At 42.9% G+C, this 13,981-nt stretch overlaps 1 protein-coding gene across 4 annotated transcripts; it reads right to left on the reverse strand.

Moving 5' to 3' along the window:
• Positions 1 to 1,981: 1,981 nt before the first annotated feature.
• Positions 1,982 to 13,769, reverse strand: LOC118119017 (core histone macro-H2A.2). 4 transcript variants are annotated; one of them, XM_035172660.2, is made up of 9 exons: positions 13,535 to 13,769; positions 11,072 to 11,249; positions 9,395 to 9,501; positions 6,009 to 6,203; positions 4,846 to 4,950; positions 4,640 to 4,739; positions 4,448 to 4,537; positions 3,282 to 3,456; positions 1,982 to 2,514 (listed from the first exon to the last, which is right to left on the reverse strand). In XM_035172660.2, the coding sequence occupies exons 2-9, from the start codon at positions 11,241 to 11,243 to the stop codon at positions 2,349 to 2,351; spliced, it is 1,110 nt and encodes a 369-aa protein (XP_035028551.1). In that variant the 5' UTR covers positions 11,244 to 11,249; positions 13,535 to 13,769; the 3' UTR covers positions 1,982 to 2,348. The 4 variants fall into 4 exon arrangements, with proteins under 4 accessions (XP_035028551.1, XP_035028552.1, XP_035028554.1 ...); XM_035172661.2 differs by lacking the exon at positions 13,535 to 13,769 and adding an exon at positions 13,312 to 13,492; XM_035172663.2 differs by lacking the exon at positions 13,535 to 13,769 and adding an exon at positions 12,810 to 13,237.
• Between the last annotated feature and the right edge of the window lie 212 nt (positions 13,770 to 13,981).

The raw sequence follows: 13,981 nt of genomic DNA on the forward strand, positions 1-13,981 counted from the left end.
TTTAACAAACACAAACACCTACCCAGGATTACAGAGGACATTAAACACCCCACTGCTTGTTTTGTCACTTATATAATTGATAGTCATTTCTTGATGTCAGAATAATGTCCATTATATGCTGTTTATCCTTTGAGGGTCGCAGGTGGAGCTGGAGCCGATCCCAGCTGACGTTGGGTCAGAGATGGGGTTCACCCTGGACAGGTCTCCACTCCATCCCAGGGACAATCTACACAGACCAACAACCATTCACTCTCACACCTACAGTCTCTGTGGGAGGAATCAGGAGGAACCCACACAGACACAGGGAGGACATGGAAACTCCACACAGAAAGGCGGCAGAACCAAGAACCTTCTTACCGTGAGGCGACAATGCAAATCACCAAACCGCCGTTCCACCCCATCAGAAGAATGTGGGTTCATTTATTCTTTGTTTCTTCTGTGTAAACTGCTTTATTTCAGGTGTTCACTTCTGTAACATCTGAGCAAATGGAAGTGATATCTCTCCTCACATCTTATCTCAGAACAGCTGTCTGTCCCATTCAAGATGAGATGTTGGCTATCTGCATTTGTTTAGCAATGTCCTGCCCTCTTGTGGCCACAGCAGGCCATTAGAAGCGAGGTTAACTAGCAGCCCATGTGTTTATCGGCTCTGTAAGTTTGGTAGGTGAAGCTTCGGCTCCGGCTTTTTAGGCAGAGGGGAGAGCAGTCATCTGTGAATAACCCTAAAATCTGACAGGTGATTGGCTCCACCACACTACAGACCCAGGGTTCACATTAACCTGAGTTGGTCCGTCATTGAGAGGATCTGAAGGCTGACCACCATTTTCACAGATTGGGACATTAAGGACAAGCTACCATAATGTTAAGTTCCAGTACTGTACAGCCACATGTAGACCACCTGTAGTGCCCCAGTTGGGGGGGGGGGGGTTGTCTGAGGCTGCACGTCAATGCAGAAACTGCCATTGAATGATCACAAAAGTAAAACCATGGAAGCTTCGCTGGTGGTGAACCAGAGTGTGGCAGAAGTAAAGTGTCTATCTACTCATTCCACAAATGTCTGTATGTGAAACACATATATGTCGAGAGCAGTTCATCCTATCACACTAGTTTAGAGTATTGTTAAGGAGCCAAAGAAGTGCAGTGTCCCACTTGTTGATTTGGACATGTGGCACTTCCTCATTCCCACAGGCCAACACTGTCCCACTAGACCAGTGGTTCTCAACCTTTTTTCAGTGATGTTCCCCCTGTGAAATATGTTTTCAGTCAAGTACCCCCTAACCAGCGCAAAGTATTTTTGGTTGAAAAAAAGATGTAATACACAGCGTTGTGCCATCAGTATCTGATTTATTAAACACTTATATTTTATTGAATATTTATTAAATAACAATTTTTTAAGGATTTTTGAATGGATGCTAGTTTTAAATATATATTTTTTAAATCTCACGTACCCCCTGGAGTACCTTCACATACCCCCAGGGGTACACGTACCCCCATTTGAGAACCACTGCTCTAGATCATCCTGATAATTCAATTGTTTTCATTTCACCATATCAGACTGACACACACATTCTGGGGTGTTGCTGGTGCTGATCTCCGTCATGGCAGCAACATTCATAGGATTATATTCTCTTTAGCGATTTCCCTACGAGGTAAAAGCACGTCTGTGAGAGATCACTTCCAAGCTTTATATTGAGCTGAATTAAGGGATCTTTCATTTTGGAGAGTTGTTAACTGGGGTCTGAACATTGAACAGTAAATCATTCAAACTTACATTTAACCTACACATGTGAGGAGAATAAAGCTAATTCAGTTTCAATGCATGAAAACATTGATTGTAAAATCCGTGACAAAAACATCATTTCTGCTGCTTGCCTTTAAAGACGCATTAAAAATTGACTTAACATGCTGGTGAATGAAGATACTGATGACGCTGGCATATAATGATAAGTGAGACGGTAGGAAACACGTCTGAGTACATCTCTGGTGTAAAACATTTGGGTTTTTATTTCAAAGCAAAATGAGAACCACAGTTTTTTTTTTTTTAGTAAACTAACTGTATCAGAAACTACAGAGGCCAGGAAAAAAACTGTTATATTTGTACATGGAATGTAAAAACATCGGTGAAACAAGGAACCATAACAGCAAACTGTACGGATTTAAATTATCTAATCTAGAAAGAATGCAATCTCTTGAAGGGACAGTGGAACATAAACGTGAACAACACTCCACTCACAAATATTTTTTTTATTCCTCGTTAACCAAGACAGAACCAAAACCCCTACTGTCACCTATCTACACCATCAGCAACAAACAACACTTAGAAAAACAAATGCCTGAAACAGGAATCCTCACTTGGCGTCCAGCTTTGCCATTTCCTGAAGGTATATTCCGATGCTCTCACTGTCGAACAGAACAAAGTAAATGTTTTTCAGGGAGGAGCTGGTGGACGACACGAAATGGTTGGAGATGGCCTTGAGGATGAGCTGGGCGGCGGTTTGCTTTGGGAAGCCGTTCCTGCGGGAGACAATCAACAGAGCTGTTAGGTCAGTGTGTGCGGAGCTGTAGAGGCTGATGTTACACACAGGACACGCTTTAACAGCGATGAAGAGGATGTGCAGCTGAAGAGCAGCTGTAAGAGATAATGATGTGAAGTGTCACTGTGAGCAGACGGATTACAAATGGAGCTGCATCTGCAACTCTGTGACTAAATATGACAAACGCTGGTCACAGCTGCAGGAGGCTGTTTCATAAAGTGGCTAAAAGACTGGAACTATCTGCGCAGTCCAAGTTATCAGATTTCGATCCCTGTGTGAAAGAGTGGACGTTCAGACTGAAAGCAGCTCTGCATCCTGGGATCCAGCTACACCAACAGATCTGTGTTTTCATTTTGAAACCAGACAATCTCTGTCCAGACAAGTAGTTTTGCTCCGTATCAGAAATAATCCCCATCCATACTAACACTACTGAAAACATATATCACAAGACCCTTCACATGCACTGGTCAACAGCAAGTCTACTCCGCAGTTAGAGGAACAGCAATGGATTCTTTTCTTGGACCAACAATGAGGAGTTTCCAAACTAAAATGGCGCCTGCAGTGTTTCCAAACTTCTGTTTTAGTGGCTCTAAAACTCTGGAGTAGTCTGGAAGCCTAGTGTATGATACACCTTGTTTTTATTTGAAAACATAGAACATAGCTCTGCTGATCTGACACACAGGGGTTGAGGTGTCTGAGGTGTCTGAGGTGTGTTTGATGAGTGAGGCGTGTCAGAGTGAAGCTCACCGTCCAGCAGGAAGTGAAGGGAAAGCTACAGATTTGAGCTTCTTCTCCTCTGCTGCTGAGAGACAGTTCTTCACCGTCTTCTCCAGCTGGTCTTCACACTTCTCCGAGCCCCACTGGGGGACGTTACAGTGGATGACAAAGCGCGCTGCCATCCCGTTGGCCTGGCTCACTGCCACTGAAGGGGGCGAACACACAGACTTTTAGATCAGACCGGTTTCATTCATTAACTTTATTACCTAAGTCCTAAATTCTCTTTAATTCTAAAAGTGATTGGCTTTTAACAAATCAAAGTTTTCAAAATTGTTGAACATACTACTGTTTTTCATGCAACAGTTTTGTCCTTAAATACACGAGGAATGCATGTGTGTGTGTCACAGTTCATTCATTCTCTGCCGGCCTTTGCCATTGTCTCTAAGTTGAATAGTCTTTCTTTGTTTAGAAGGTTCCAGACTGAGTGATATGGCCCAGGAGAACCTCAGTGGCTGCCACGTTAAGAGCTGAGAAGAGTAATAGATAATGGAGTGTATTTATATTGAGCTCTTCCAGTCTCCTCAACTGCTCAATGCTTTACAGTACAAGTCCCATTCACCCATTCACACACTGCATTTATTTGCAGCACTTCCTCTGTCCCACATCAATCATCACAGCCGTCAGGGTCAGTATTTTGCCCAATGGCACTTCAGCATGTTGGTGGCAACCCGCTCTACCTCCTGAGCCACAGTTTGTCCTGAAGGTCAACTCTGCTGAAAAGTCCTGCTGGATCCAAACCTCTATTTCACAGTTGGAAATGGCTGCATTTCTATTACAGAGGACTAAAGAGAGATCTCTGGACTGCACGGCTTAGTTTTTGTTCTGAAATGCAGAGTGAATTATGGGACCCTAAATAAACAGGTGTTAGTCTTTCTACTGTGCGTCCAATCAGTTCAGTTTGTCAGTTAGTCAGCAAACACAACTTTTATTTCAAGAAAACAGGATGCGAAAGCTGTGTATATGAGAGGTTTCACTTTTCTATTTCTATTAATTTTGCAAAAAAGCTCTAAGAAACTCCTAAATCAACAACAGTACAAAAGGTCTATCAAAAAGGGGAAGAGGCCTGAATACTTCCTGAAGCTGCTGTGGCTCATCATTAAAGACAGACGCCACACAGCACATGTGAAGGTTTGTACCTGATGCCACCTCCAAGGGCCCCTGTGCTTTCCGCAGCTCCTTCACTCCATCCAGGAACTCCCGGCCTCCAGCCTTCTCCAGAGCGTTGCCTACACACGGAGCACAGCAGCAGGTGAGCACCAAACCAGGATAAAGGGGGGTGAAAACATTCTCAATAAAAAACTGAATCCACAAGAACATGTCGTCCTCACCAACTCCGTCTTTGAGGTCCATCTCTGCGTTTGTCGGGTTAATTATCCCTTCCACCTTGATTGTTCCAATTTTACTGATTTCACTCTCTGTTAGTGAAAGCTGTGGATTCACGACATTAACCACACAGTGAGTTTTCTTGATCTGTCTCCATAATACATGTTGAAGATAAGTGTCGACTGACTGGCCTTTTAGTAATGCACATTACCTTTTGTCCGAGGAACAGGCTCTTCGCTGACAGGATGGTGAATCCGTCTCCAGGACCGTCCTCAGCTGTGGAGTTTGGTGCAGACTCTTTGTCGTTGTCTGTGCTCTTTGGCAGATGTACACAAAGAAAGGAACATTAAACCACACCTACATGGTAACTGGTACACATACATTCTGGAGCTGGCTGTCAAACTTGAGAACCAACTGAAATATGTTTTAGCACTGAGTGCAAGAAGTGTCTGGAATCAACAGGTGACATTCAACTCTTGGTCCAACTGTACCTAGATTGGATATTTCATGATTTCCTGTTTCTACACTTTTCTAGCTTCATGATGTTTTTCTTCATTTAGCTTTTCATTTATCACAGATGCATTGGACACTGTCTGTGTCTGTGTACTTTGTTGAACAGAAAAAGGTTAAATATATGTTTAACATTCATTCTTGACCCTGGTCAGAGCAAAATGAAGGTCCTCCAATGAGATTAGCTGAAGCTTTTAACAATATATCTTGTCCTCTTAATACAAATGTTCTTGATGGACAGTCCAACACATTTGTTCATCTACACACATGTATGTACATATAGTCCAGTTCCTCAGCTCAGCTGGAACTCTGAGCTTCTTGAACTTAGACTTAGTTGGACTAAAGTGCTCTTGAAAAAAAGCTCTGTCAGAAGAAAGCTCACGAAAAATTAAAAACCACAGCCACTGAAAAAAGTGTTATTTTGTATCTGTATTAAAACTCCACGATAATACAAAACATCAGATCAACAGGCAGCTCCAATGAGCGAAGGACTCAGGCTGTTGGTTGGTTTCCTGCTTGGTGCGATTTGTTTGAGCAGGTGTGAACACCGTAACATAAAATAGTTTTACACAAGTTATAGACATGTCCACTCTGGGCTTGTATCGTGGTCCAGCACAGGTCTCAGTGCTCTTGTGCACGCAACACCTGGAGACTGTTTCTACTTGTTCTGAATAATTGAACAAATAGTGAGTGACACAATCAGTGAGATCCTGGCTTCTTTCTCACCACAAAGATTCTGGCAAATCCCTGCGTTAAGTGGACATTGATCACTGAGAAGCTGGACGGTTCAGATTTTAGAAAGATACAAGCTGTAGCCCCCCCACCTCCCTGTGTGTTCCATTCATTCATGTAGAGCGGACTGACCTTTGGCTTTCGGCCTCGTTTGCCTTTGACCTTCTTGATGGTTTTGACGGGCTTCTTGCTCTTTGTGCGCTCTTCCTGTTTCTCAGGGATGGATGACTGGTCCACTTTCACCCTGGCCCCCCTCTTCTTTGAGAGCAGCTCCGGGTGGATGCGAGGCAAAACCCCTCCGTTTGATATGGTCACCCCCCGTAGAAGCTGACGGAGAAAAATATGTCCGAAATGAAAGAGTTTGACGATGTACTTTCCCAACCACTCACATTCCTTTCTCTTGCAGATGTGAAATGACTGTTAACCACAGTGTTGGGATACTTCCACCTTCAGGACTTTTAGCTGCTACAACATCTGTCAGCTGAAACCTTTACTATCACCATGCACTGGCCTCACACTCCAGGGGAAAGTTTCATTCACAGTAACATGAGAGGACAGTACATTCATAATAATATAACAATAATGACATAATGAGAACTATTACCCATCATCATTTGTTATGGATGCACCATTTCATTCAAGGTCACACAATATAAAACACATGTGAAGTCACTTGATCAGCCACAGTTAGAGATCAGGGGTCTCATTTATAACCGTTGCCTACGCAGAAAACGGGGCCTGAAACGTGCGTACGCCACTTCTCACGCAAACGTTGGGATTTATAAAAACAAACTTGACGGGAAAATTTACGCATTTCCACGCAAACTCTGACCCATGCGTACGAACGTTTTGGAGACGGGAAAGTGGCGACGCAGACGTGAGGTGGTGAACTGAAGCCAGGTTATTGATCCACTTCCTCATTTACATTAAACCAACAGCTTTAGTTTTGCTCGCGCGACATTTCTGTTCCACACAAACCTTTTAATTGAAAAATATATATAACAATTTACGGCAAATTACGTTCAGATTCCATTAAACAGCGCAGTTACAGAGCCGAGTCATTAACAGTTTTTAATAATATCTTCTAACACTGTGCGTGTATCATCAGATCACTGCAGTGAACGGGACTGAGCCATCAGGCGCACAGAGCGGACTGGAGATCACTTACAAGAAGTGAAGAAACTTTCCAAACAATATCCCAGAGTGGAGGTGAGGATCCACTGATGTGACGTAATCGGTCCGGTTGCTCTAAATAGATAAATACCGCCGTGACACTGGTGCGTGATTCTGCGTGATGTGTGCACGCGAATGGAAGGATGAGGAGGAAGCGAGGGTTCAGCGGTGTCTGATCAGCTGATCGAGATCCTATTGATCTGTGATCTCTGAGCTGAACTGAGTCCAGATTCACACAGATCGACCGACGGAACCGAGCCATGCCAGTACAAACACAAGCATATAATAATAATGATGTTAAATTCTATAGATTGAGGACATCACAGCTGTCTCTGAATTTAATAATCCTGCAGTTTTGGATGATTAAAATACTAACAGACATTACAACAAGTTCCCTCAAATTCTGAGAGTGGTTTTTGTTTGCCTCCACCTTTGAATTGGATCTTTTTTTTTTTCAGGCTCCGTTCTTTCTATCGTCCTCACTCTCACTCACTGTGTTATCCACAGCAGCAGCAGCAGAGTATCAGTGTATTTTCTTTATTAGTGACATCACTGCTGTCCAATAAAATCGCTCTTCACCTCCACCTCACTAACAAACACCTCGATGTCAGTGTCAGAAAGTTTCACTTCCTCTTCTCATCGCTTGATGCCGTGACCCTGTCAGGACTCACGGTGGAAACCCATTGGTCAGCAGGATAATTTAATATTCATGACGTGCTTTGCGTTGACCATTTATGGTGTAAAGTGGGCGTGTGGAGGGCGGACTTGGAGTCAGATCCACGTACGAACGTTTCCAGGTGGACTGTGATTTATAAAGCGAACATTGCGTTCAAGTGTGCGTGCGCACGGTTTTATAAATCAGAATTTTCTTTTGCGTACGCCATTTCCGGCTTTTGTGCGCACGTACACTTTTAGTATGAATCCCACGCACTGTTTTATAAATGAGACCCCAGCTGATTAACACAAAGAGCCTGATATGTGATGGCTGATCGAGACCGAAACAGAGCTGAACGGAGAGAGAAGACTGAACTTAGCTTTAACCCTTTAAACCTGTCTGTTGGTATGAGGAGTGGACAATAGCCAAGAGAAAATTGCCACAGGAAACCGATATATGTGGGAGATGTTGAAGAAGTGTTGAAGTGCAGGACAGAGAACGAGTTAACGTACACGAGAGCAGATGAGATTCACGACTCAATCATGTGGGTATTTTGGATAATGTCATGTTAAAAGCCTTCATTTGTGTGATCAGATAAACTTATTAAACTGAATTACAGTTACAGTTCATTTTTGCTCTGTACCATTAGGTAATAATAGTACAAACATCACCAGAATGGCAAGTACTGAAGTGTTCTCATTCCTATCCCAGTACACAAACACTGTTACACAAACTGAGACATGTTTTTATTAATTTTAGACAATACTTTGTTTTTAAAAAAAACACTTGTTGATGTTGATGTTGCTGTGACCACTGTGATTTGCTTGAAGATACAAAGAAGTCTGCAACTCCCTGGTCACACACTGAACACATTAAATATAAACGTCTAAATTCAGTCTGTGGCCTGTTACTTCATTTCCTATTTTTAACTTGATCATATGATTTTGGATTCTATATTTAATATGAAAGTGATGATTCCGCACCTTGATGATGACGGCCCTGTAAAGACCCACTGATGAAGAGTTCAGACACGCGTCAAGAACCAGTGGTTGTACTGTTTACTGTTCTTTACTATTTACATTGTCCATATTGTTAATTAAGATGAATTGAACTTAGATATATATAGATATGGGGCAGCTGTGACTCAGGAGGTAGAGAGGGTCATCTGCTAAGCAGATGGTTGATGGTTTGATACCTGACACTTCCAGACACTGATCCCAAACTGCCCCTGACACTGTTGGCACATTTTGAGCACATTTTGTTCCAACAGTGTATGAATTGTGTGTGATGGAAAAAGATGTAGTAAGAAACTGTTAATCAACAAATTCACCATATCAACTTTCAACAGTCATAATACATTTATTAATCGAACTTAACTTCCATATTTATAGATGCCATTATTTTGTCTATTTGTATTGATGTATTAAGAAGAAATTAAGAATTGTATCAACAATCTGGATGACAATCATATTTGAAAATATGAATAATTAAAAAGTCCTCTCACCAGCACCTCATTTGCTTGCTAGTAATGAAAACATATTGTAAACTGTCTTTGACTTTAATGAGCCAATTTTTACTGTAAAAAACTACAATAAAGAGTTAATTATTTTTTTTTAAATGACAGAAAGTTCACTGCAACAACACAGTGTGACTCTGAGCACGTGGCTCCACTCGTAGAGCAGCATATTACCTGGTTGAGCTCCTCGTCGTTGGCCACAGCCAGCTTGATGTGCCTGGGAGTTATTCGTCCTTTCTTGTTGTCCCGTGCTGCGTTTCCTGCCAGCTCCAAGATCTCAGCTTAGAGGAGAAAGAACAGTGTGTGGAAACCCATCAAACAAGCAGTGTGTGTTCTAGTGCTCTAGCACAACACAACAGCCAAGAAGATTAGACCAAACTCTCCGGTGAGGAAACCGGGTTGCTGCAGCAGAGATGTGCACATAGACACAGCAAACAAACATAAGATAGAAAGTCTTTTTTCTGATTGTATTTGTGTTATAGGCCAGGACACTTCTATAGTCCAATTGTTATTTCTATAAGAATTAGACCTGTGTGATCATTAATGCTGTTCCTGTTATAGTTTGTATCATTAAGCTGCTCTAACAAAGTCCATGAAGGTGCTAAAAACTAGTTGGTGATTAGTTGTTGGAACATAATATATCAAATGTTAGTTTTCTTTGTTACTGTCTACGTTCTGTCTTTTTGTTGTATGTTGACATGGAGTAAACGTTTAAACTATGAACACAAAAATCTGAGAATGTTAAACACAACACAATCAGGGACTGATTTATTATATCATATTCATCATAACTGCAACAATAAATGTACAAACATGCAAAACCCAATAATAGGACACATGACAAACATTGATTATAAAGCACCAAAGGAGACACTGGTTGGGTTCAGTCGGACACGGGTATATTTATATATACATCAGGTGGAATTTGGCTCATATTCTGTGATAAAAAAACTAGTATTTGAATAGGATTTCAAAATTTTAAAATAAGATCTGAATGTCTGAAACAATTGCTTCACTCTTTTCAAAGTTGCAATTCTCTCTTTATTCACAGACATGAAAGTTTCAACACACTTTTTTTCATGTACTCAACAGTCCCTTTGCTGGGATTTAAATCTGCACTTTCAGCTTTGCATTCTGGGATTTCTGAGCACATTTTAACAGAGGTCAAAATCAGGAAGCAAGGGAAGACCAGACTAGGCTGGGCGGGAGCTCCTGGGTTGTCCAACGAATCACATGGCTTCAATGATCTGTGTAAACCATTGGTCATACTGGACATCACTCAATACAACATGGGTATGAAGTGTCTTCCCAGGGTTCTGAGCCATGTTGCTGAAACTCCCTGTGCATTCACAATCACATTAACATGGACATATTCATATATAATGTCAGAAAACTTCCTGGTATAATATCTTTTAAGCAGAGGCAAATGAATCCTGAGCTGCGTGTAATAAATATAAGTTGCATGATATAATGACGGAATGTGATCCTTCACCTGTCAATACCCTTTGTCCCTGATGATTACAGTAGTGAGACATGTATATACACTGAACACTATAATGGTGACCTACTATATACTATTACTGCCTTGTAAACACAACTGTTGCACTCTGTATTACACAGTGTAATTATATTAACTGAGCTGAGCTGGGGTTTTTTTTCAAACTCTTAGAGCAAATAAATACTTTACACAGATCAATAGCACTGAAAAGAGCTAAACACTTATTCCAGACATTAGAACTTTATTTTTCAGTTTTAAAACCATAGTTTCTTTTTTCAAAATGTACTTTAAACCATCAAATCCCTATTCTAATGTAAAGGAATGAACCCAGTTTTACCTTATATGCTACCTACCTGCCAGGTACTCGATGACCGCTGCCATGTAGACAGGCGCCCCCATGCCGATGCGGTATTTGTGCGTGCCAGTGCGCAGGTACCTCATCATCCTCCCCACAGGAAAGATGACGCCCGCCCTGGATGAGCGGGACAGCTTGGTGGCCTTCTTCTTTCCGCCTCTGGCTGACATCTTGTTCTGGACACAGGGAGTACAACCCCAATGAGTGATTAACATCAATCAATCAATCAATCAAATTTTTATTTGTAAAGCCCATATTCACAAATCACAGTTTGTCTCATAGGGCTTTAACAAGGTGTGACATCCTCTGCCCTTAACCCTCAACAAGAGTAAGGAAGAACTACTAAAAACCCTTTTAACAGGGTAAAAAGAAGGTAGAAACCTCAGAGAGAGCCACATGTGAGGGATCCCTCTCCCAGGACGGACAGAAGTGCAATAGATGTCAAGTGTAAAGGAGAACATCATCAAGATAAAGGTTTTAGCAGCATTGATAAGGGTAAACATTTTGAAGCATAACTGAAGGTCAGTGAATTGGTGGATTAATGTCATTAATGGTCGAGTGTCTGAGGAGAAATACTATGTATCGAGCAGTCCTGCTGCAATCATAGTCTATGGTCAGCAGCCAGCAAGATCATGATCCACCATCAAGATCGGATGCCACTATAGTCCACAGTCATTGTCCACTGCCGCCATCAGGATCCACCATCAGCTGCCACCTCGATCATGGCCACCTCGAACATCAATAACTGCACAAAGCTACACACAAATACATGTGGATCAGGAGGTAGAATGGGTCATCCGCTAAACAGAACATCGGGGGTTTGACCCCCGGCTCCTCCATTTCACATGAATCTGACAAGAGATGTGTGATACACAGTGCTGCACATGTTTGAGTGTGTTAATGGTTTAACTGTACTGTAAAGCAAAACTCATCGAGCCGAGAAAAAGTCATTATATAAGCACTATATAAATATATATACTGTATATTGGCTGTGGCTCATGAGGAGAGTCATTCACTAACCAGAAGGTCGCTGGTTCAATCCCCAACACCCTCAGTCTGAATTCCAAGTGTCCTTGGGCAAGATACTGAACCTGACGTACAAACGGTGGGTGATAGAAAAGTCCTTTGTATAGGAGCGCTGTACAAATTAATGTATTTGTACTATACTGTACTTTGAGAAGTCAATAAAACTAGAAAAAGTGCTATATATATATATATATATATATATATATATATAGTCCATTTAGCATTTATCATGGCAGAACAACTTCCTGTGACCCAGGATAATCCACAGCACAGCAGGAGACACTATTCATAAGGACTATTTTCTCTGGTAGACGGTATTTCATGTGGACAAATAACTCCTTTTTAGTTTTTGGCCACTTTACTGTAATATAGGTGAACTGACGCTTTCCACGTTGTATATCTTATATTTTAGTATCGATGCCAAGCAAGTGGTTTCACCACTGGAATTATGAGAGCTTGAGTTTGCCAACAAACATGAAAATGTACTGCTCCCTCCATAAAAGCTTCAGCATTGACAGTTAATTCATAATTGGAGGAATAAAGCGCATTAAAACGATGCAGATGATTGATGGGTGTTGGATTAAATGTGAGATAAACAGTGGTGAGAGACTTGGAGAAGGGTTTCCACTGAGCTAAGCTAACACGGTGTTTGCGGAGGAAGTGCTCTGACATGTTTGTATACAAAGTGGAGTGTTGTGTTATGAAGGAACCGTTATGTCCGCGGATCGTCTCCATCGTCTCCTCCGCTAGAGCAGCCGCTGGCCGCGGAGGTTCGGGGGGAGGTGAGCGCTGTGTCCTGGAGGGGTCTGTGCGGACAGGTCGCAGCTGAGAGCCGCGGAGCGGAGCGGAGCTGCGGCCTCCACCGGACCTGTCATCTGACCGAGCGCACTAATTAACGCAGGAGTCCACTGCTGCCCGGCGCTGAAGGTGGAGGGATATGGCGATGTGTGCGGTGTTCGGCGCACGGGGACGTGAGCACCGAGCAGGGCCGCGCAGGCTAACGTTACAGTGCCCGGGCTGACATTACAGCGGAGCACCGTTAAGCTACATTGTTATGTTCTTTACATCAAACACCAGTCCTGACATGGCGACACCCGCACACACGGAGCGGTGTATCTGACTGTTAGCATTAAATCATCAGGGGGGGGGGGGGGTGAAGCTACTGTACATGTTAGCTAGGGCAGCTCTTAGCTCTGCACAATTATTATTTACTTCACTGAGTTAGCTCCTCTACGACATCGACATCCACCACAAGCAGCCCGTTCTATTCAAACAAACCCTGCCCGCCCCCCTCCGTCTTTTTCCGCCACGTCCCCTCCAGCAGCCCCCTGCATGTGAGCAGTCGCACCAGACGCGGAGAAGTGGAGCGTCCCCGTCACTCCGGATATGAGCCCAGGCATGAAAAATGAAGGAACCCTCCCCAAGTAGTTTCTACCTGTTTTCTCCCCCGAGATGCTGCTGCACGGAAGACTGACGAGTCCCCTCCGGTGACCGGCGGCGCGTTTTGTTTGGCTCGTGTTTAGTTGCTGTCCGTGTGCGTAGCCTGGCTTCTTCCCAACCTTAGAAAACACGCGCGCACACACACACACACACACACACACGCGCGCACACACGGAGGGGAGAGCAGGAACAGCGTAGTGTGGTCGGAGGCCGCCTCTGTGCTACTGATGCTGCAAAGGGGAAAAATTCAATAGAGGGAGAATTCCGTGAAAACGCCCCCTTAACATGGCTACAAGAGGAAACATGTTATTTGGAAGGAACACGACGTGCCCACACACTAACATGACACTGGGTTTGAAAGCATAACAAAGATAACCTGCATTAAATGAAATGTCCTCTATGGAGGATGGATAGATCCAAAATGGTTGCCCTAAAATGACCT

Source organism: Hippoglossus stenolepis, chromosome 12, assembly GCF_022539355.2.
Source record: "Hippoglossus stenolepis isolate QCI-W04-F060 chromosome 12, HSTE1.2, whole genome shotgun sequence".
In the NCBI taxonomy this organism is placed as follows: Eukaryota; Metazoa; Chordata; class Actinopteri; order Pleuronectiformes; family Pleuronectidae; genus Hippoglossus; species Hippoglossus stenolepis.